The sequence below is a fragment of the Coregonus clupeaformis genome, chromosome 16 (assembly GCF_020615455.1).
Source record: "Coregonus clupeaformis isolate EN_2021a chromosome 16, ASM2061545v1, whole genome shotgun sequence".
Classification (NCBI taxonomy): domain Eukaryota; kingdom Metazoa; phylum Chordata; class Actinopteri; order Salmoniformes; family Salmonidae; genus Coregonus; species Coregonus clupeaformis.
Window position 1 is genome coordinate 50,985,171 of NC_059207.1, and position 23,362 is coordinate 51,008,532.

The 23,362-nt window shown below is 47.6% G+C and overlaps 1 protein-coding gene across 3 annotated transcripts in view; it reads right to left on the minus strand.

The window, feature by feature from the left end:
- The window catches only part of dock8 (dedicator of cytokinesis 8), a 120,182-nt gene that overhangs the window by 19,370 nt on the left and 77,450 nt on the right, over nucleotides 1–23,362 (minus strand). For all 3 annotated transcript variants that reach the window (XM_041901428.2, XM_041901427.2, XM_041901429.1), the window contains exons 27-40: nucleotides 23,138–23,293; nucleotides 22,770–22,906; nucleotides 22,518–22,681; nucleotides 22,057–22,208; nucleotides 18,504–18,686; nucleotides 18,252–18,378; nucleotides 17,991–18,075; nucleotides 17,691–17,787; nucleotides 17,201–17,335; nucleotides 16,959–17,111; nucleotides 6,319–6,477; nucleotides 1,444–1,544; nucleotides 871–1,063; nucleotides 394–537 (exon numbers count right to left, since the gene is read on the minus strand). In XM_041901428.2, coding sequence (XP_041757362.1) covers nucleotides 394–537; nucleotides 871–1,063; nucleotides 1,444–1,544; nucleotides 6,319–6,477; nucleotides 16,959–17,111; nucleotides 17,201–17,335; nucleotides 17,691–17,787; nucleotides 17,991–18,075; nucleotides 18,252–18,378; nucleotides 18,504–18,686; nucleotides 22,057–22,208; nucleotides 22,518–22,681; nucleotides 22,770–22,906; nucleotides 23,138–23,293 — 1,986 coding nt within the window. The remainder of the gene's footprint in view (nucleotides 1–393; nucleotides 538–870; nucleotides 1,064–1,443; nucleotides 1,545–6,318; nucleotides 6,478–16,958; nucleotides 17,112–17,200; nucleotides 17,336–17,690; nucleotides 17,788–17,990; nucleotides 18,076–18,251; nucleotides 18,379–18,503; nucleotides 18,687–22,056; nucleotides 22,209–22,517; nucleotides 22,682–22,769; nucleotides 22,907–23,137; nucleotides 23,294–23,362) is intronic.

Genomic DNA, 23,362 nt, shown 5'->3' on the forward strand with positions numbered 1-23,362 from the left:
GTGCGGACACATGCTCGTCGAACATATCATTCCAAAATCATGGGCATTAATATGGAGATAGTCCCCCTTTTGCTGCGATAACAGCCTCCACTCTTCTGGGAAGGCTTTCCACTAGATGCGTTCAGCCACAAGAGCGTTAGTGAGGTCGGGCACGGATGTTGGGGCGATTAGGCCTGGCTCACAGTTGGTGTTCCAATTCATCCCAAAGGTGTTCTATTGATGTGTGTTTATGTAAGTGCAGCAGAACCATTATTTAGCATACGCATGTCCTCCCCTCAGTGTGTGGGTGTGTGTGTGTGTGTGTGTGTGTGTGTGTGTGTGTGTGTGTGTGTGTGTGTGTGTGTGTGTGTGTGTGTGTGTGTGTGTGTGTGTGTGTGAGAGAGAGAGACGTACGTTGCTGAAGAGTTCTGCAGCCTGCTCCAGTAGGCCCACCAAACCACTGGTGGTGAAGTATCGTCCTGAACAGACCCCGTCTTCGTCTGGGGACAGGATGTCATCTGACACTGCCGACTCCTCCAGAACGTTGGGAGAGATGTTCTATACAACCAATCAACCAAGAAATCAATCAAATCAACCAATCACTCATCAAGCATGTTACAAATGGAATTCATCAATCAATCAACTAACCAATCAGATTCATCCAGCATATTACAAAAGGGAATCAACCAACCAACCAACCAACCAACTATTACTGATATAGCGTTTTTTACAAAAACATTTGTCACAAAGTGATTAACCAAGATACCAGCCAAACAATGAAGCGATCAATATATTACGTTTTCAGTGAACAGTTCCCCCTTCTGGCCACAGTCAACATACCAACATTTCCAGAATAAGTATTGTTTGTGCGTGTACAGTATAGGTACCCACCTGAAAGGTGACACTGCCCACAGGTAGGTATTTGTGGTCCTCTAGCATGCTGAGGTATTCAGCAACCAGGGCTGCAGCGTGGACCAGACACATGGCAGACTCTGTAAAACACTTCCTGTTCTTGTGTTTCTCCGCCATGTTCTGCAGCCAGGTCAACCTCAGGTCAGGAGACGTCTGGTAACCTTTCGCTATCCTGGAGACGGAGGGAGGGAGGAAGTGTGTGAGTGATGCTGAATTCCAAACCAACCCCTGTCCCCTAGCCCTGATTTGGGGTGAGGAGGGCTGGGGGTCAGTTTTAGGTAGCCAAATGTAAATGTTAGCTTTAATGACCTTTTACAGATGCAGAATGTAAGCAGATGACACATGCACTGAGAGAGTATGCATTCACACCCACACAAACAAAGTGTATGTATTTACTGTCTATTCAAAAACCCAGATCACTGTACCAAACTGCTACCACATGGTTTCCATAGTGAGGAACAAACAGAGGAGAAACAACCAAACCACAGAGAAATAGACCCAGGAGCACAACACACATAGAGACATAAAGCTGGAGTGCGTGTGTATGTGTACCTATACATGAGGTCCATGAGCATCTCTGGGTCTTCTTGGAACTCTCTCATCTTCACCGTGTCTGACAGGATACTGTTCAGGTTCCTCAGCAGCTCATCAACCTACACACATGCACACACACAGGCTTGGGTCGATAGGGGGTAGATCAGCTTAAATATTGCAGATAGATTGTAACTTCCATCAATGTCATTGTCTGCATCACTTCCAATCCCCCATATATTTTTATTCGCTAATATATATATATATATACATACACAGTTGAAGTCGGAGGTTTACATACACATTTCTTGTTAACAAACTATAGTTTTGGCAAGTCGGTTAGGACATCTATTTTGTGCATGACACAAGTAATTTTTCCAACAATTACATTTTAGTAATTTAGCAGACACTCTTATCCAGAGCGACATACAGTTAGTGAGTGCATACATTTTCATACTGGCCCCCCATGGGAAACGAACCCACAACCCTGGCATTGCAAGCGCCATGCTCTACCACTGTATCACAGTTCCAGTGGGTCAGAAGTTTACATACACTAAGTTGACTGTGCCTTTAAACAGCTTGGAAAATTCCAGAAAATGATGTCATGGCTTTAGAAGCTTCTGATAGGCTAGTTGACATCATTTGAGTCAATTGGAGGTGTACCTGTGGATGTATTTCAAGGCCTACCTTCAAACTCAGTGTGCCTCTTTGCTTGACATCATGGGAAAATCAAAAGAAAATCAGCCAAGACCTCCTAGAGATGAACGGACTTTGGTGTGAAAAGTGCAAATCAATCCCAGAACAACAGCAAAGGACCTTGTGAAGATGCTGGAGGAAACAGGTACAAAAGTATCTATATCCACAGTAAAACGAGTCCTCTATCGACATAACCTGAAAGGCTGCTCAGCAAGGAAGAAGCCACTGCTCCAAAACCGCCATAAAAAAGCCAGACTACGGTTTGCAACTGCACATGGGGACAAAGATCATACTTTTTTGAGAAATGTCCTCTGGTCTGATGAAACAAAAATATAACTGTTTGGCCATAATGACCATCGTTATGTTTGGAGGAAAAAGGGGACAGCTTGCAAGCCAAAGAACACCATCCCAACCGTGAAGCATGGGGGTGGCAGCATCATACTGTGGGGTTGCTTTGCTGCAGGAGGGACTGGTGCACTTCCCAAAATAGATGGCATCATGAGGAAGGAAAATTATGTGGATATATTGAAGCAACATCAAGACATCATTCTGGAAGTTAAAACTTGGTCGCAAATGGGTCTTCCAAATGGACAATGACCCCAAGCATACTTCCAAAGTTGTGGCAAAATGGCTTAAGGACAACAAAGTCAAGGTATTGAAGTGGCCATCACAACTACCCTAAACGTTTGACCCAAGTTAAACAATTGAAAGGCAATGCTACCAAATACTAATTGAGTGTATGTAAACTTCTGATCCACTGGGAATGTGATGAAAGAAATATAAGCTGAAATAAATCACTCTACTATTATTCTGACATTTCACATTCTTAAAATAAAGTGGTGATCCTAACTGACCTAAGACAGGGAATCTTTACTAGGATTAAATGTCAGGAATTGTGGAAAAACTGAGTTTAAATGTATTTGGCTAAGGTGTATGTAAACTTCCGACTTCAACTGTACATACTAAACTCAGCAAAAAAAGAAACGTCCTCTCACAGTCAACTGCGTTTATTTTCAACAAACTTAACATGTGTAAATATTTGTATGAACATAAGATTCAATAACTGAGACATAAACTGAACAAGTTCCACAGACATGTGACTAACAGAAATGTAATGTGTCCCTGAACAAAGGGGGGGTCAAAATCAAAAGTAACAGTCAGTATCTGGTGTGGCCACCAGCTGCATTAAGTACTGCAGTGCATCTCCTCCTCATGGACTGCACCAGATTTGCTAGTTCTTGCTGTGAGATGTTATCCCACTCTTCCACCAAGGCACCTGCAAGTTCCCGGACATTTCTGGGGGGAATGGCCCTAGCCCTCACCCTCCGATGCAACAGGTCCCAGACGTGCTCAATGGGATTGAGATCCGGGCTCTTCGCTGGCCATGGCAGAACACTGACATTCCTGTCTTGCAGGAAATCACGCACAGAACGAGCAGTATGGCTGGTGGCATTGTCATGCTGGAGGGTCATGTCAGGATGAGCCTGCAGGAAGGGTACCACATGAGGGAGGAGGATGTCTTCCCTGTAACGCATAGCATTTATATTTCCTGCAATGACAACAAGCTCAGTCCGATGATGCTGTGACACATCGCCCCAGACCATGACAAACCCTCCATCTCCAAATCGATCCCGCTCCAGAGTACAGGCCTTGGTGTAACGCTCATTCCTTCGACGATAAACGCGAATCCGACCATCACCCCTGGTGAGACAAAACCGCGACTCGTCAGTGAAGAGCACTTTTTGTCAGTCCTGTCTGGTCCAGCGACGGTGGATTTGTGCCCATAGGCGACGTTGTTGCCGGTGATGTCTGGTGAGAACCTGCCTTACAACAGGCCTACAAGCCCTCAGTCCAGCTTCTCTCACCCTATTGCTGACAGTCTAAGCACTGATGTAGGGATTGTGCGTTCCTGGTGTAACTCGGACAATTGTTGTTGCCATCCTGTACCTGTCCCACAGGTGTGATGTTCGGATGTACCAATCCTGTGCAGGTGTTGTTACACGTGGTCTGCCACTGCGAGGATGATCAGCTGTCTGTCCGGTCTCCCTGTAGCACTGTCTTAGGCGTCTCACAGTACGGACATTGCAATTTATTGGCCACATCTGCAGTCCTCATGCCTCCTTGCAGCATGCCTAAGGCATGTTCACACAGATGAGCAGGGACCCTGGGCATCTTTCTTTTGGTGTTTCTCAGAGTCAGTAGAAAGGCTCTTTAGTGTCCTAAGTTTTCATACAGTGAGGGAAAAAAGTATTTGATCCCCTGCTGATTTTGTACATTTGCCCACTGACAAAGAAATGATCAGTCTATAGTTTTAATGGTAGGTTTATTTGAACAGTGAGAGACAGAATAACAACAAAAACATCCAGAAAAATGCATGTCAAAAATGTTATAAATTGATTTGCATTTTAATGAGGGAAATAAGTATTTGACCCCCTCTCAATCAGAAAGATTTCTGGCTCCCAGGTGTCTTTTATACAGGTAACGAGCTGAGATTAGGAGCACACTCTTAAAGGGAGTGCTCCTAATCTCAGTTTGTTACCTGTATAAAAGACACCTGTCCACAGAAGCAATCAATCAATCAGATTCCATACTCTCCACCATGGCCAAGACCAAAGAGCTCTCCAAGGATGTCAGGGACAAGATTGTAGACCTACACAAGGCTGGAATGGGCTACAAGACCATCGCCAAGCAGCTTGGTGAGAAGGTGACAACAGTTGGTGCGATTATTCGCAAATGGAAGAAACACAAAAGCACTGTTAATCTCCCTTGGCCTGGGGCTCCATGCAAGATCTCACCTCGTGGAGTTGCAATGATCATGAGAACAGTGAGGAATCAGCCCAGAACTACACGGGAGGATCTTGTCAATGATCTCAAGGCAGCTGGGACCATAGTCACCAAGAAAACAATTGGTAACACAATACGCCGTGAAGGACTGAAATCCTGCAGCGCCCGCAAGGTCCCCCTGCTCAAGAAAGCACATATACAGGCCTGTCTGAAGTTTTGCCAATGAACATCTGAATGATTCAGAGGAGAATTGGGTGAAAGTGTTGTGGTCAGATGAGACCAAAATTGAGGTCTTTGGCATCAACTCAACTCGCCGTGTTTGGAGGAGGAGGAATGCTGCCTATGACCCCAAGAACACCATCCCCACGTCAAACATGGAGGTGGAAACATTATGCTTTGGGGGTGTTTTTCTGCTAAGGAGACAGGACAACTTCACCGCATCAAAGGGACGATGGACGGGGCCATGTACCGTCAAATCTTGGGTGAGAACCTCCTTCCCTCAGCCAGGGCATTGAAAATGGGTCGAAACCTTAATGACTTGGAGAAGATCTCCTGAGATGTGTGCAAACCTGGTGGCCAAGTACAAGAAACTTCTGACCTCTGTGATTGCCAACAAGGGTTTTGCCACCAAGTACTAAGTCATGTTTTGCAGAGGGGTCAAATACTTATTTCCCTCATTAAAATGCAAATCAATTTATAACATTTTTGACATGCGTTTTTCTGGATTTTTTTGTTGTTATTCTGTCTCTCACTGTTCAAATAAACCTACCATTTAAATTATACAGTTATTATTTGCGAATAATCGCACCAACTGTTGTCACCTTCTCACCAAGCTGCTTGGCGATGGTCTTGTAGCCCATTCCAGCGTGTAGGTCTACAATCTTGTCCCTGACAACCTTGGAGAGCTCTTTGGTCTTGGCCATGGTGGAGAGTTTGGAATCTGATTGATTGATTGCTTCTGTGGACAGGTGTCTTTTATACAGGTAACAAGCTGAGATTAGGAGCACTCCCTTTAAGAGAGTGTGCTCCTAATCTCAGCTTGTTACCTGTATAAAAGACACCTGGGAGCCAGAAATCTTTCTGATTGAGAGGGGGTCAAATACTTATTTCCCTCATTAAAATGCAAATCAATTTGTTGTTATTCTGTCTCTCAATGTTAAAATAAACCTACCATTACAATTATAGACTGATCATTTCTTTGTCAGTGGGCAAACGTACAAAATCAGCAGGGGATCAAAAAATGTTTTCCCTCACTGTATATGCCATATCTTTCAAACTGTGCTCTTAACCTATAACCTACATACTTATTATGGACACAGTATGTTTTACATGAGTTATCTTGTTGTTATTAGTTGATATCAACATGTTTGTGAATGGCATTACCTCAGTCTGTGTGTGTGCGCGCATGTGTGTTACCTGTGAGAGAAGAGGTGTGTTCTGCATCTCCGTGTCCTCCTCTGCGTAGGCCAGTATGGTGCGTAGGGACCTGCGGAGGTACTCCTCATGGAAGTCCTCTGACTTCCCCACCAGAGAGGCTAGAGACATGGTCACCTGCATCTTCACCCGGGAGAAGTTCTACATAGGGAGGGAGACAGGGACAGGCATGAGTATCAGGGGTTAGGGGTGACCGAGACCCAAATTGCACCCTATTACATACAATAATTAAGATATAAAACTAGAGCCTGCAGGACTTGCTTTGTGGAGTGTGGTGTCAAAAAAGCATAGCATCTCTTTATCACGGAGAGACCGCTCCCCATCTTTACAACCATTGAATCTATTTGTTTTGACTATGACAGTCAACTTGCTCAACAGCCACATTATTCATTACCAGATTCAGCTGAGGTCTACAACTTTAGGGAATGATTTGTACCAAATACAACGCTTTTAGTTTTAGAGATGTTCAGGACAGTAACACTGGTTAACGTTACAGTTTTATTAACATGGCTGGCTGTATTCATAAAAAGCAAGCTATAAAAAGCACATATTAAAGAATGATATGACATTGTTCAGTCGTGTATTGGCTAATAAAGTAGACTTTGGGGTTGTAAATATTCCCCTTTAAGTGTCTATCTGTTGGTCTACTACTTGCACGCCTGTGTGTGACTCTCTCAGTCTCTCTAGGCCCGTCTCTCTAGGCGTCTCTGTCTAGGTCTGTCTCTCTAGGTCTGTCTCTGTCTCTCTAGGTATGTCTCTGTCTCTCTAGGTCTGTCTCTGTCTCTCTAGGTCTGTCTCTGTCTCTCTAGGTCTGTCTCTGTCTCTCTAGGTCTGTCTCTGTCTCTCTAGGTCTGTCTCTGTCTCTGTCTAGGTCTGTCTCTGTCTCTCTAGGTCTGTCTCTGTCTCTCTAGGTCTGTCTCTGTCTCTCTAGGTCTGTCTCTGTCTCTCTAGGTCTGTCTCTGTCTAGGTCTGTCTCTGTCTAGGTCTGTCTCTGTCTAGGTCTGTCTCTGTCTAGGTCTGTCTCTGTCTAGGTCTGTCTCTGTCCTTCTAGGTCAGTCCGTCTCTCTAGGTCAGTCTGTCTCTCTAGGTCAGTCTGTGTCTAGGTCTGTCTCTGTCTAGGTCGGTCTGTCTGTCTAGGTCTCGGTTTGTTTCGGTGTCTAGGTCTGTCTCTCTCGTCTGTCTCTCTAGGTCTGTCTCTCTAGGCCCGTCTCTCTAGGCCCGTCTAGATGTCTCTCTAGGTCTGTCTCTGTCTGGGTCTCTCTAGGTCTGTCTCTGTCTGGGTCGGTATAGGTGTCTCTGTCTAGGTCTCTGTCTCTCTAGGTCCGTCTTGGTCTCTCCAGGTCGGTCTATGTGTCTATGTCTGTCTCTGTCTCAGTCTCTCTCTAGGCCCGTCTCTCTAGGCCCGTCTAGATGTCTCTCTAGGTCTGTCTCTGTCTGGGTCTCTCTAGGTCTGTCTCTGTCTGGGTCGGTATAGGTGTCTCTGTCTAGGTCTCTGTCTCTCTAGGTCCGTCTCGGTCTCTCTAGGTCGGTCTATGTGTCTATGTCTGTCTCTGTCTCAGTCTCTCTCTAGGCCCGTCTCTCTAGGCCCGTCTCTCTAGGCCCGTCTCTCTAGGCCCGTCTAGATGTCTCTCTAGGTCGGTCTAGGTCGGTCTAGGTGTCTCTGTCTCTCTAGGTCGGTCTAGGTCTGTGTCTCTCTAGGTCGGTCTAGGTCTGTGTCTCTCTAGGTCGGTCTGGCTCTGTCTCTCTAGGTCGGTCTGGCTCTGTCTCTCTAGGTCGGTCTGGCTCTGTCTCTCTAGGTCGGTCTGGCTCTGTCTCTCTAGGTCGGTCTGGCTCTGTCTCTCTAGGTCGGTCTGGCTCTGTCTCTCTAGGTCGGTCTGGCTCTGTCTCTCTAGGTCTGTCTAGGTCGGTCTAGGTGTCTCTGTCTAGGTCTGTCTCTGTCTAGGTCTCGGGCTGTTTCGGTGTCTATGTCTAGGTCCGTCTCTCTAGGTCGGTCTCTGTCTAGGTCGGTCTCCGTCTACGTCGGTCTCTGTCTAGGTCGGTCTAGGTCTCTGTCTAGGTCGGTCTAGGTCTCCGTCTAGGTCGGTCTCTGTCTAGGTCGGTCTAGGTCTCTGTCTAGGTCGGTCTAGGTCTCGGTCTAGGTCTCCGTCTAGGTCGGTCTCCGTCTAGGTCGGTCTAGGTCTCTGTCTAGGTCGGTCTAGGTCTCTGTCTAGGTCGGTCTAGGTCTCTGTCTAGGTCGGTCTAGGTCTCTGTCTAGGTCGGTCTAGGTCTCGGTCTAGGTCTCTGTCTAGGTCTGCCTCTCTAGGTCTAGGTGTCTCTGTCCACGTCTGTCTCTGTCTCTCTAGGCCCGTCTGTCTCTGTCTCTCTAGGCCCGTCTGTCTCTGTCTCTCTCGGCCGGTCGGTCCGTCTCTCTCGGCCGGTGGGTCCGTCTCTCTCGGCCGGTCGGTCCGTCTCTCTCGGCCGGTCGGTCCGTCTCTCTCGGCCGGTCGGTCCGTCTCTCTCGGCCGGTCGGTCCGTCTCTCTCGGCCGGTCTGTCCGTCTCTCTCGGCCGGTCGGTCCGTCTCTCTCGGCCGGTCGGTCCGTCTCTCTAGGTCGGTCGGTCCGTCTCTCTAGGTCGGTCGGTCCGTCTCTTTAGGTCGGTCGGTCCGTCTCTTTAGGTCGGTCTGTCTCTGTCTCTCTAGGTCTGTCTGTCTCTGTCTCTCTAGGTCTGTCTGTCTCTGTCTCTCTAGGTCTGTCTGTCTCTGTCTCTCTAGGTCTGTCTGTCTCTGTCTCTCTAGGTCTGTCTGTCTCTGTCTCTCTAGGTCTGTCTGTCTCTGTCTCTCTAGGTCTGTCTGTCTCTGTCTCTCTAGGTCTGTCTGTCTCTGTCTCTCTAGGTCTGTCTGTCTCTGTCTCTCTAGGTCTGTCTGTCTCTGTCTCTCTAGGTCTGTCTGTCTCTGTCTCTCTAGGTCTGTCTGTCTCTGTCTCTCTAGGTCTGTCTGTCTCTGTCTCTCTAGGTCTGTCTGTCTCTGTCTCTCTAGGTCTGTCTGTCTCTGTCTCTCTAGGTCTGTCTGTCTCTGTCTCTCTAGGTCTGTCTGTCTCTGTCTCTCTAGGTCTGTCTGTCTCTGTCTCTCTAGGTCTGTCTGTCTCTGTCTCTCTAGGTCTGTCTGTCTCTGTCTCTCTAGGTCTGTCTGTCTCTGTCTCTCTAGGTCTGTCTGTCTCTGTCTCTCTAGGTCTGTCTGTCTCTGTCTCTCTAGGTCTGTCTGTCTCTGTCTCTCTAGGTCTGTCTGTCTCTGTCTCTCTAGGTCTGTCTGTCTCTGTCTCTCTAGGTCTGTCTGTCTCTGTCTCTCTAGGTCTGTCTAGGTGTCTGTCTAGGTCTGTCTAGGTCGGTCTAGGTGTCTCTGTCTAGGTCTGTCTAGGTCGGTCTAGGTGTCTCTGTCTAGGTCTGTCTAGGTGTCTCTGTCTAGGTCGGTCTCTGTCTAGGTCGGTCTCTGTCTAGGTCGGTCTCTGTCTAGGTCGGTCTCTGTCTAGGTCGGTCTCTGTCTAGGTCGGTCTCTGTCTAGGTCGGTCTCTGTCTAGGTCGGTCTCTGTGTAGGTCGGTCTCTGTGTAGGTCGGTCTCTGTGTAGGTCGGTCTCTGTGTAGGTCGGTCTCTGTGTAGGTCGGTCTCTGTGTAGGTCGGTCTCTGTGTAGGTCGGTCTCTGTGTAGGTCGGTCTCTGTGTAGGTCGGTCTCTGTGTAGGGTCGGTCTCTGTGTAGGTCGGTCTCTGTGTAGGTCGGTCTCTGTGTAGGTCGGTCTCTGTGTAGGTCGGTCTCTGTGTAGGTCGGTCTCTGTGTAGGTCGGTCTCTGTGTAGGTCGGTCTCTGTGTAGGTCGGTCTCTGTCGGTCTAGGTCTCTGTGTAGGTCGGTCTAGGTCTCTGTGTAGGTCGTCTAGGTCTCTGTGTAGGTCGGTCTAGGTCTCTGTGTAGGTCGGTCTAGGTCTCTGTGTAGGTCGGTCTAGGTCTCTGTGTAGGTCGGTCTAGGTCTCTGTGTAGGTCGGTCTAGGTCTCTGTCTAGGTCTGCCTCTCTAGGTCTGCCTCTGTCGGTCTAGGTGTCTCTGTCTAGGTCGGTCTCTGTCTCTCTAGGTCTGCCTCTCTAGGTCTGCCTCTCTAGGTCTGCCTCTCTAGGTCTGCCTCTCTAGGTCTGCCTCTCTAGGTCTGCCTCTCTAGGTCTGCCTCTCTAGGTCTGCCTCTCTAGGTCTGCCTCTCTAGGTCTGCCTCTCTAGGTCTGCCTCTGTCGAGGTCGGTCTAGGTGTCTGTCTGGGTAGGTCTCTGTCTCGGTGTCTGTCTCTGTCTCTCTAGGTCTGTCCAGGTCTGGCCCGCTCTCTGTCCAGGTCTGGCCCGCTCTCTGTCCAGGTCTGGCCCGCTCTCTGTCCAGGTCTGGCCCGCTCTCTGTCCAGGTCTGGCCCGCTCTCTGTCCAGGTCTGGCCCGCTCTCTGTCCAGGTCTGGCCCGCTCTCTGTCCAGGTCTGGCCCTCTCTGTCCAGGTCTGTCCAGGTCTGTCCCTCTCGGTCCAGGTCTGTCCCTCTCGGTCCAGGTCTGTCCCTCTCGGTCCAGGTCTAGCCTGGTCTGTCCCTCTCTGTCCAGGTCTAGCCTGGTCTGTCCCTCTCTGTCCAGGTCTGTCCCTCTCGGTCCAGGTCTAGCCCTCTCGGTCCAGGTTTTTTTTATTTTTTTTATTTCACCTTTATTTAACCAGGTAAGCCAGTTGAGAACAGGTTCTCATTTACAACTGCGACCTGGCCAAGATAAAGCAAAGTAGTGCAATAAAAACAACACAGAGTTACATATGGGGTAAAAAAAACATAAAGTCAGAAATACAACAGAAAATATATATACAGTGTGTGCAAATGTAGCAAGTTATGGAGGTAAGGCAATAAATAGGCTATAGTGCAGAATAATTACAATAGTATTAACACTGGAATGCTAGATGTGCAAGAGATGATGTGCAAATAGAGATACTGGGGTGCAAAAGAGCAAAATAAATAACAATATAGGGATGAGGTAGTTGGGTGGGCTAAATTTCAGATGGGCTGTGTACAGGTGCAGTGATCGGTAAGGTGCTCTGACAACTGATGCTTAAAGTTATTGAGGGAGATAAGAGTCTCCAGCTTCAGAGATTTTTGCAATTCGTTCCAGTCATTGGCAGCAGAGAACTGGAAGGAATGGCGGCCAAAGGAGGTGTTGGCTTTGGGAATGACCAGTGAGATATACCTGCTGGAGCGCAGACTACGGGTGGGTGCTGCTATGGTGACCAATGAGCTAAGATAAGGCGGGGATTTGCCTAGCAGTGATTTATAGATGGCCTGGAGCCAGTGGGTTTGACGACGAACATGTAGTGAGGACCAGCCAACAAGAGCGTACAGGTCACAGTGGTGGGTAGTGTATGGGGCTTTGGAGACAAAACGGATGGCACTGTGATAGACCACATCCAATTTGCTGAGTAGAGTGTTGGAGGCTATTTTGTAAATGACATCGCCGAAGTCAAGGATCGGTAGGATAGTCAGTTTTACGAGGGCATGTTTGGCAGCATGAGTGAAGGAGGCTTTGTTGCGAAATAGGAAGCCGATTCTAGATTTAACTTTGGATTGGAGATTCTTTATGTGAGTCTGGAAGTTGAGTTTACAGTCTAACCAGACACCTAGATATTTGTAGTTGTCCACATACTCTAGGTCAGACCCGTCGAGAGTGGTGATTCTAGTCGGGTGGGCAGGTGCTAGCAGCGTTCGATTGAAAAGCATGCATTTAGTTTTACTAGTGTTTAAGAGCAGTTGAAGGCTACTGAAGGATTGTTGTATGGCATTGAAGCTCGTTTGGAGGTTTGTTAACACAGTGTCCAATGAAGGGCCAGATGTATACAAAATGGTGTCGTCTGCGTAGAGGTGGATCTGAGAGTCACCAGCAGCAAGAGCGACATCATTGATATACACGGAGAAAAGTGTCGGCCCAAGAATTGAACCCTGTGGCACCCCCCATAGATACTGCCATAGGTCCAGACAACAGGCCCTCCGATTTGACACACTGAACTCTATCTGAGAAGTAGTTGGTGAACCAGGCGAGGCAGTCATTTGAGAAACCAAGGCTATTTAGTCTGCCAATAAGAATGCGGTGGTTGACAGAGTCGAACGCCTTGGCCAGGTCGATGAAGACGGCTGCACAGTACTGTCTATTATCAATCGTGGTTATAATATCGTTTAGGACCTTGAGCGTGGCTGAAGTGCACCCGTGACCAGCTCGGAAACCGGATTGCATAGCGGAGAAGGTACGGTGGTATTCGAAATGGTCGATGATCTGTTTGTTAACTTGGCTTTCGAATACTTTCGAAAGGCAGGGCAGGATGGATATAGGTCTGTAGCAGTTTGGATCTAGAGTGTCACCCCCTTTGAAGAGGGGGATGACCGCGGCAGCTTTCCAATCTCTGGGGATCTCAGACGTTATGAAAGAGAGGTTGAACAGACTAGTAATAGGGGTTGCGACAATTTCGGCGGCTAGTTTTAGAAAGAAAGGGTCCAGATTGTCTAGCCCAGCTGATTTGTAGGGGTCCAGATTTTGCAGCGCTTTCAAAACATCAGCTGTCTGAATTTGTGTGAAGGAGAAGCGGGGGGGGCATGGGCAAGTTGCAGCAGAGGGTGCAGAGCTGGTGGCCGGGTTAGTGGTAGCCAGATGGAAAGCATGGCCAGCTGTAGCAAAATGCTTGTTGAAATTCTCGATTATTGTAGATTTATCGGTGGTGATAGTGTTTCCTAGCCTCAGTGCAGTGGGCAGCTGGGAGGAAGTGCTCTTATTCTCCATGGACTTTACAGTGTCCCAAAACTTTTTGGAGTTAGTGCTACAGGATGCAAATTTCTGTTTGAAAAAGTTAGCCTTTGCTTTCCTGACTGCTTGTGTATATTGGTTCCTAACTTCCCTGAAAAGTTGCATATCGCGGGGGCTATTTGATGCTAATGCTGTACGCCACAGGATGTTTTTGTGCTGGTCAAGGGCAGTCAAGTCTGAGGAGAACCAGGGGCTATATCGGTTCTTAGTTCTGTATTTTTTGAATGGGCCATGTTTATTTAAGATTGAGAGGAAATTACTTTTAAGGAACAACCAGGCATCCTCTACTGACGGAATGAGATCTATATCCATCCAGGATACCTGGGCCAGGTCAATTAGGAAGGCCTCCTCGCTAAAGTGTTTTAGGGAGCGTTTGACAGTGATGAGGGGTGGTCGCTTTGACCGCGGACCCGTTACGGACGCAGGCAATAAGGCAGTGATCGCTGAGATCCTGGTTGAAGACAGCTGAGGTGTATTTAGAGGGTATGTTAGTCAGGATGATATCTATGAGGGTACCCATGTTTAAGGATTTAGGGTTGTACCTGGTAGGTTCGTTGATAATTTGCGTGAGGTTGAGGGCATCTAGCTTGGATTGTAGGATGGCTGGGGTATTAAGCATATCCCAATTTAGGTCACCAAGCAGTACAAACTCAGAGGATAAATGGGGGGCAATCAATTCACATATGGTGTCCAGGGCACAGCTGGGGGCTGAGGGGGGTCTGTAGCAAGCGGCAACAGTGAGAGACTTATTTCTGGAAAGGTGGATTTTTAGAAGTAGAAGCTCAAACTGTTTGGGCACAGACCTGGATAGTATGATAGAGCTCTGCAGGCTATCTCTACAGTAGATTGCAACTCCACCCCCTTTGGCAGTTCTATCTAGACGGAAAATGTTATAGTTGGGGATGGACATTTCCGAATTTTTGGTGGCCTTCCTGAGCCAGGATTCAGACACTGCTAGAACATCAGGGTTGGCAGAGTGTGCTAACGCAGTGAATAACTCAAACTTAGGAAGTAGACTTCTGATATTTATGTGCAAGAAACCAAGACTTTTGCGATTACAGAAGTCATCAAATGATAGCTCCTGGGGAGTAGGAGTGATACTGGGGGCTACAGGGCCTGGGTTAGCCTCTACATCACCAGAGGAACAGAGGAGGACTAGAATAAGGATACGGCTAAAGGCTTTAAGAACTGGTCTTCTAGAGCGTTGGGTACATAGAATAAAGGGGGGCAGATTTCCGGGTGTTATAGAAAAGATTCAGGGCATTATGTACAGACAAGGATATGGAAGGATATGAGTAAAGTGGAGGTAAACCTAAGCGTTGGGTAACAATGAAAGAGATAGTATCTCTAGAGGCATCAATTGAGTCGGTCTCTGAGTGTATGGGGGAGGGACAAAGGAGCTAACTAAGGCAGGTTTAGCTAGGCTGGGGGGTCTACAGTGATATAGTACAATTAGAAATAACCGAAACAACAATAAACTAACCATGTTTGGGCTGAGGCTAAACATAAACAGGATGTAGTACCGTAAAAAGGAACAGTCCAGCAGATATCAGCTGTATAGCTGAGTTATCATAAGGTCCGGTGGTGAAGCGCTAGTGAGTAAGAGGCCACGGCTAGCGTGTGCTACGTCCGTTTTGTTGTAGCCAGCTGGTAGCGATGAATCCGGAGTTAAAGGTCCAGTGATTCAGTGATTCCGGCGGAAAAACTGATATGTTCTGGTTCGATAACGCGCTGTGCAGACTGGCCGAATATCCGGTGATCAATGTCCAGTGATTAAAAATTAATCCCGCGGAAAAAAATCCAATATTCTGGGTGAAACACCGCTAGCTGTGGCTAATAGCAAGTAGCTAGTTCAGTAGCTAGTTCAGTTTAGTGAGTAAAGAGGCCACGGATAACGTGTGCTAACGGGCCAGGGCTAGCAGATGGATGGAATCTTCGTGGTTAACGTCGTAACCACATCAGACGATTTCGTCGGCAGACCAGTCGTGTAGGATCGGCGGGGCTCCGTGTCAACACTAGGTGGTCCCGTCCGGTTCATAGAGAGGTAGATAGCCGGGAGATGGGCCTAGCTCGGGATGATTAGCCAGACCACAGCCTCCGTTTTGTTGTAGCCAACTGGTAGCGATGAATCCGGAGTTAAAGGTCCAGTGAATCAGTGATTCCGGCGGAAAAACTGATATGTTCTGGGTCGATAACGCGCTGTGCAGACTGGCCGAATATCCGGTGATCAATGTCCAGTGATTAAAATTAATCCCGCGGAAAAAATCCAATGATCTGGGTGAAACACCGCTAGCTGTGGCTAATAGCAAGTAGCTAGTTAGCTGGCTAGCTAGTTTCAACTGGAGATTCTAGATAAAAGGTAAGTCAATAATAGAATCCGTTCCACATTGAGTGAGGCGGGTTGCAGGAAAGTATATTTTGTAGAAGGATGAAAAGTCTGATAGGGAAATATGTACGAAAAATACAAAAAAACAGGGTATTTACAGGCTATTTACACACACACGACAGAAACAGGACTGCACTACTTCGCCATCTTGGAAAAGATCTAGCCCTCTCGGTCCAGGTCTAGCCCTCTCGGTCCAGGTCTAGCCCTTTCTGTCCCTTTCTATCTCTCCATCCTTCTTCTTCTTTCTAGGTCAGTCCAGTTGTTGCTAAGGGTGGCACACAGTCTCCTCCAGGTAATTGAAGGCTTAACCCTGACATGGTTGTGTGTGTGTGAGTGTGAGTGTGTGTATGTGTAACCCCATCTATCTCCACCATCAGCAGCAAAGCGAGAAACGATCTCCCATTAGCTGAGACATAATCACCTATGGATCATCTCTACGGCCCCATTCTGTTAAACCCAGCGTGGAGCCAGGGCCTAAACGGACATCACTGGCATTGATACAATGTGTGTGTGTGTGTGTATATACGTTTGTGTGTGTATGTGTGTGTGTGTTGTCCTTGTGTGGGGGACTCTATCACTCTGACCGATGGCCTCACTCCTTCTCCTTTCTCTCCATTCTCTCTCCCTTTCTCTTTCCACTCTGTCATCCCCTCACTGTCTCCATCTCCCCTCCCTCTTCCTACCCTCTATCTCTCCACCATCATCCCGAAAGATGGCCTCACTTCAACTCTGCCCTGGCAATCCATCAAAAACTCTCATTCACCATCCTCCCTCCTCTCTTTCACTCGTTCTCTTCTCATCTGTGTCCTCCCTGGAAAAACCATGGTCTTTTTCACTAGGAACCAAACGGAAGAAAATGGACCGACACAGGGAGGGACTACCTGAACTTGTCCAATAAGAAACTTGTGGCAACACGTTTGGCTACGTTTTGCAACGGTGTGCACTAATGAATATGAACCTGCTTCATGGTTTTATTCAGATGCTAATCTGATATGGAGAGACATTGAGGGGGATGAAAACAAACAAAGACTGGGTGAAGGAGATAAACATGACTCAGATGGATACTATGTTCCTCCACATCACAGCTATGGAAAAAAGAGTGGTAAAGGTCATTCACTTAATTAGAGATTGTGCCAAGAGGGGAGAAGATCAGAAAACGTTATTTCTTTCCCTCGCCCTCACACTCCCCATCTCACCTCCCCCTCTCACTCTCCCTTTTTCTAACTCGCACAGTACTTACAGAAAGGCAGGGACACAGGGGGTAGACAGTGACATATCTCCCTGTTCACTTCTCAGCACCCAGAAACACATAATTCAGCAAAATTTCCCACTGAGCTCAAAATAGACATGGAAAAGACATTAAAGCTGGGTGGTAGAGGAAAACGGATGAGACGGAATCAGTGTGTGTGTACTCACGTTGGCCGAGCTGAAGCTGTATCTCATGATGAGGTACAGGGTAGCGCAGGCCTGGCTTCTGTTTCCATCCACATGACTGCTACAGTGCTGGAGCACCTTCTGACACAGGTCTGCACACTGCTCGGCTTCCTCTTCAAACAACATGTCACCAAACTACACACACACAGTACTGTCAGTATACAAACACGCACGCAGCACACAATACTGTCAGTACATATTGTGTGTACACACACACACCCTACCTTGACGATGAGTGCTCGAAGCGTGCTGAAGCAGTGAGACAGGAAAGTTGTACTCTGGTTGCAGGTGAGACAGTGTAGCAACACCCTCAACACACCGCCCACTACACTGTCCTTACAGTCAGCCAATGGAACAGCCTGTACGGGAGACAGACAGTCAAGACAACCAACCACAAGTGAGAGAAAGAATACTGTCAGCCAATGGAACTAGAGAGGAAATTGTGACGTAGGCCATGTTCGAGAGAGTATCAAATTCATAAAGCATTGTGAGTATATGGTGACAGACTGATCTACAAATAATCAGTAGTTATTAAGGATTAAAGGCCATTTGTAGAACAGTCAGTCTGCAGTCGCCGACTACAATGCAGTCAATCTCAAACACCACCAGAGAGAGAGAGAGAGAGAGAGAGAGAGAGAGAGAGAGAGAGAGAGAGAGAGAGAGAGAGAGAGAGAGAGAGAGAGAGAGAAACCATAAGGAGAAAGATGTTGTGACCTGTACTATGGTCTCCAGTAGGTCCAGGACGATGAGGTTGGACTCAGTAGCCAGATTCCCACTGATGAGAGCCTCCTGGTCCAGCTCTGCTTTCGTTCTGAGGGTAAAAGGCACAGATACAAAGATGAGACCTCTTTCTAACTCTATGGGTTCTCTTCCTTGGCATTCTCTTCAGAAGACACTGCCTGACAATCGGTCTTCTGCTCCATAGTTACCAGGAGAGATGAGTAATACATGTTTGCTAGAATTGCGTCTGTACCTATGTGTGTGTGAGAGAGAGAGTGTGTGTGTCTAACTCACTTGTCTTGTCTGTCGTTGGTCTGCCTCCACTGCGTCAGGTCTTTCCTCCAGCGTAGGTTCTCTCTCTGACCTGCACGGTCACTTCCTGTCAGGGTCAAAGGTCAGGGATAAGAGGGCAGGCAGGCTCTCGTTCAATCAAAAAGCAGCCTAGGATTACCATCCTCCCCTTCTCAGCTGCTCTTCAGGAGATATACTTATAAGACGTGTATTGTGCATGTAGCTACTTCTGACCAATCAGAGAGAGTAGTGGGTGGGACTGACCTCCAACCCGCCGCATCATTTCCCCCCGTGCTCCGATGCCCCTCAGTAGGGAGTCCTCCAGCTGCATCTTGGCCTGCTGGGACTTCTGTAAGGCCTGGGTGCTCACCTTATCACTGCTCTGCTTCCCCTGCACCACACACACACACAAATGCAGAGGCATGCACACACACGCAATGAGAATAAGATAAATGTACATCATATTTACACACATTAATTAGGTATGTACTCCATGCAGGGCGCAGACATTCTTACCCTGTACTCAAAGCAGGAAACACAGATGGTGAGTAGTTCTAGCAGTCTGTTGAGCTGTGCTGACGGCATGTCTACAGTCCAGCGCTGGATCAGACTCCTCTCACCGTTCTTCATCACCCACAGGAAACACAGCAGCAGGTTACGACTGGTCTCTGCTGACAGGGTGGCCACCGCCTTACCAGACTGGTAGAGAGGAGAGAGACAGAGTTATATTACTATAGGAAACACGAAAACACACAGGGTGGCCACTGCCTTAAGGCTTTTGAAGACTGAACGATTTTAGCCATCTTATGCAACTATTTTGCCATCCCAGTCAAACATTTCCACATCGTGGGCAAATTCTTAGGTCGTAAACGATTATCGGATGTCTTGGCTCATTCAGGCTGACAGGGTCATGGTCTGCCGATTAAGTACAGCTACGTGCGGTCGTAAACGCCGATAAAGTTCTAGCAGTGTCCAAATGTTGTTGCCTTAATTGTGTAGTGTGGCTGGTGTTACGAGCTGATCCCGGTGACTGACCAATAGGAACACGGAGTATGCACACAATAATACAATTATTGTGACTAGTCAGATTATTATAGGTCTAATAGTTTGATTTAAATGTTTAGCCTACATGCTGTGCAAGAAGAACGATTTCCCTAATAATCTTGGTACATGACACATCTGAAATCAGGCTACCTGATGGAATATTGATAGTTTACAAAATGGTCAATCAAAATAAATGTTCTACCACAGCGACCATGTTATTTTTGGGAAGCCTATTTGATTCTGAGTTCGGACATATAAAGTTTGTATATGAAAACTATTTCTAAGATGCATACTTTTTCCGAACTCACTTCACTTGCGCATAAGCATATGCTCGCTTCGAGGCAAGTAACACTGAAACATGCATGAGAGCATCAGCTGTTCCGGACGACTGTGTGATCACACTCTCCGTAGCCGATGTGAGTAAGACCTTTAAACAAGTGAACATTCACAAGGCCGCAGGGCCAGACGGATTACCAGGACGTGTACTCCGAGCATGCGCTGACCAACTGGCAAGTGTCCTCACTGACATTTTCAACATATCCCTGACTGAGTCTGTAATACCAACATGTTTCAAGCAGACCACCATAGTCCCTGTGCCCAAGAACACTTGCCTAAATGACTACAAACCCGTAGCACTCACGTTTGTAGCCATGAAGTTCTGTGAAATGCTGGTCATGGCTCACATCAACACCATTATCCCAGAAACCCTAGACCCACTCCAATTTGCACACCGCCCCAACAGATCCACAGATGATGCAATCTCTATTGCGCTCCACATTGCCCTTTCACACCTGGACAAAAGGAACACCTATGTGAGAATGCTATTCATTGACTACAGCTCAGCGTTCAACACCATAGTGCCCTCACAGCTCATCACTAAGCTAAGGACCCTGGGACTAAACACCTCCCTCTGCAACTGGATCCTGGACTTCCTGACGGGCCACCCCAGGTGGTAAGAGTAGGTAACAACACATCCGCCACGCTGATCCTCAACACGGGGGACCCTCAGGGGTGAGTGCTCAGTCCCTTCCTGTACTCCCTGTTCACTCATGACTGCATGGCCAGGCTCGACACCGTCATTAAGTTTGCCAATGACACAACAGTGGTAGGCCTGATCACCGACAACGACGAGAGCCTATTGGGAGGAGGTCAGAGACCTGGCCGTGTGGTGCCAGGACAACAACCTCTACCTCAACGTGATCAAGACAAAGGAGATGATTGTGGACTACAGGAAAAAGAAGAGGACCGAGCACGCCCCCATTCTCATCGACGGGGCTGTAGTGGAGCAGGTTGAGAGCTTCATGTTCCTTGGTGTCCACATCACCAGCAAACTAACATGGTCCAAGCACACCAAGACAGTCGTGAAGAGGGCACAACAAAACCTATTCCCCCTAAGGAGACTGAAAAGATTTGGCATGGGTCCTCAGCTCCTCAAAAGGTTCTACCGCTGCACCATCGAGAGCATCCTGACTTGTTGCATCCCTGCCTGATATGGCAACTGCTCGGCCTCAGACCGCAAGGCACTACAGAGGGTAGTGCATACGGCCCAGTACATCACTGGAGCCAAGCTTCCTGCCATCCAGGACCTCTATACCAGGCGGTGTCAGAGGAAGGCCCTAAGAATTGTCAAAGACTCCAGCCACCCTAGTCATAGACTGTTCTCTCTGCTACCGCATGGCAAGCGGTACCGGAGCGCCAAGTCTAGTTCCAATAGGCTTCTAAACAGCTTCTACCCCGGAGCCATAAGACTCCTGAACAGCTAATCATGGCTACCCAGACTATTTGCATTGCCCCCCTCCCCTTTTACACTGCTGCTACTCTCTGTTTATTATCTATGCATAGTCAATTTAATAACTCTACCTACATGTACATATTACCTCAATTAACCGGTGCCCCCGTACATTGACTCGGTACCGGTACCCCCTGTATATAGCCTCGCTATACTTATTTTTAATGCTGCTCTTTAATTATTTGTTACTTTTATTTCGTATTATTTTATATTGTATTTTTTTGGTATTCTTTCTTAAAACTGCATTGTTGGTTAAGAGCTTGTAAGTAATTGATTTGATTTGATGCGCAGAGCCAATACACCGCTGCAGTTGACGTAGCCTAGCAAGCCAATCGCAGAATGGGACGACAGAACTGAAGCAAATCGTACAATCTGGCCAGGTTGCTATCAAGAGTTTAATTTGATAACGTCGCACAGTGTGACGTGATAATCGTAAAAGACAGAATTCGACGTACAGTCTGCAAAGGCCTTTAGCAGACTGGTAGAGGAAGGAGAACAGAGATGTATACTTTAAAGTGGACAGATTCACTGCAATATGATCAGAGATATAGTGTGGCTTATGGGTTCTCCTTTTGGAGTAAACAGGTGCTCCATCTAACTAAGAGGTTGAATATTCCATATAGACCAGTCATTGATAGCATTGTGTATAGCGTATATAGGGCATACATTCACCCAGCAGAGGCAAGTTATGACAGGAGAGACAGAGTGTTCAGTGGCTGCAGTGTTGCCGTGGCTATGTTTGATGGATGTGTGTGTTGCTCAGGACAGCCCAGGTCACTTATGATTATAATGCCTGCCCATAAAGCATCTCCTGTGTGTGTGTGTGTGTGTGTGTGTGTGTGTGTGTGTGTGTGTGAGTGTGTCTACACGCGTGTGTGAGTGAGAGAGAGAGCTGGCGTCTCAGAATGGATGGAGTATGTGTGTGCATCTGACAGCTCATCAGTCTACCTCACAGCAGCACACCTGCTACACGGCAGCCCCCTTGTGCATGCACACAAACACACAGAAACAGACGCTGACACCGCTAGTCACAAAAACACAGAGCACTTATGTTTCAAGTTTGTGTGTAAAGAATTGACTACTCTAATTTCAATGTTAATAAATCATTTTGATGCAGTTTGAAAAGCAAGCTTTCTCCAGTTCTGATTGAGGAACCCAAACATACAGTATGTGCTTGGAGGTGAAATGAGAAAGTCCCACTGATACGAAACCATAACAACATTCCTACAGTCTTACCACAGACGCCATGGAAGGTTGGGCATTCCTCGCCAAGGTGTTGAAGGGGTTGCCGGCGATCGCCATGGCAATAGACTGATTGATGGGCGTGACGTTGTCGGGGTCTTCGTCTGACCCACCTGTCTTGTTCTTCCCTCCGCGAGCCTCGGACACTGCGGAGACACACAAGGGTCAAATACTTACAAATATATATTTTCAAGCTTTATTTAGACAGATTAGAAGTTACTAAAGGGTTACACAGAGGAAGAGAGAGGAGATAGTTGAAAGGGTCATCTCCGGTGGGGAGTGGCATATTTGTTGAGAGCGGGGATTGCTAACAGCCACAGCTCTGCACCAAACTCTCTAAACACAGTTCACATCAACCCAGTTCCAAACCAATCAACCAACTCCTTAGCCAATGTACATTAAGTGCTAATGGGTAGGATCTAGGGGTGGATATGGAATGTGGCCAAGGCCAGTACCTGTGAAGTCCAGGTAGTTGATGGAGTCAATGATGATGCCCACCAGGGGGAGGTAAAGAGTGGCCACCTTGGCCCTGACCTCAGGCTGGGCACAGCGCTGGTCCAGGTCATGGACACACAGCAGACTGTAGGTTGCGTTGATGGCCTTCCTCTGGACCTTACCCCTACACACAATCTCATAAGCACACAGGTACGTATGTATGTGTGTGTGTATGTGTGTGTGTACGTGTGTGTGTGTGTGTGTGTACTGACCCCTCTGACTCCATGTCCAGTGCAGCGCTGAGCTCGGTGAGGAGTAGACCAGTAAGGTAGTGCTGCTGTTTAAACCCGTGAGACAGATCAAACAGGTCCAGGATCTTCTGCTCCTGGAAACTACATGAACTGGAGCTCTGCAGAGAGAAACGGGGGAGAGAGAGACGGGGGAGGGGGGAGAAAGGAGAAAGAGAGATAGACGGGGGAAAATAGGAATATGAAACAACAAGGAGAGAAAGATAACTTTAATCAAGAATACTTTCCTCAACACCCCGCCTTAACAATACTCCACTATAACCTCAAATCCCAAAGCCGCAGGTGAGTGCTGTGGACTGGCCGATAGGATTTTGACTGACATGCAGACTGACCTGTGAGGAGATGGATGGGCATGGGGAGCCGGGTGCGGAGGCGGGACTACTGAAGTAAAGGCTGAGGTTGAGGTAGTGCTCATGACTGCACAGGATACGCAGGAACTCCAATCGCATGCTGATCATGGTTGGCATGGAAATGCTCTTTGCCGAAATCTGGAAATAACCAATCAGAGGTTACGGCAGGTCACATGGTCAAGGTCAGTTTAAGTTATTGACATGGGA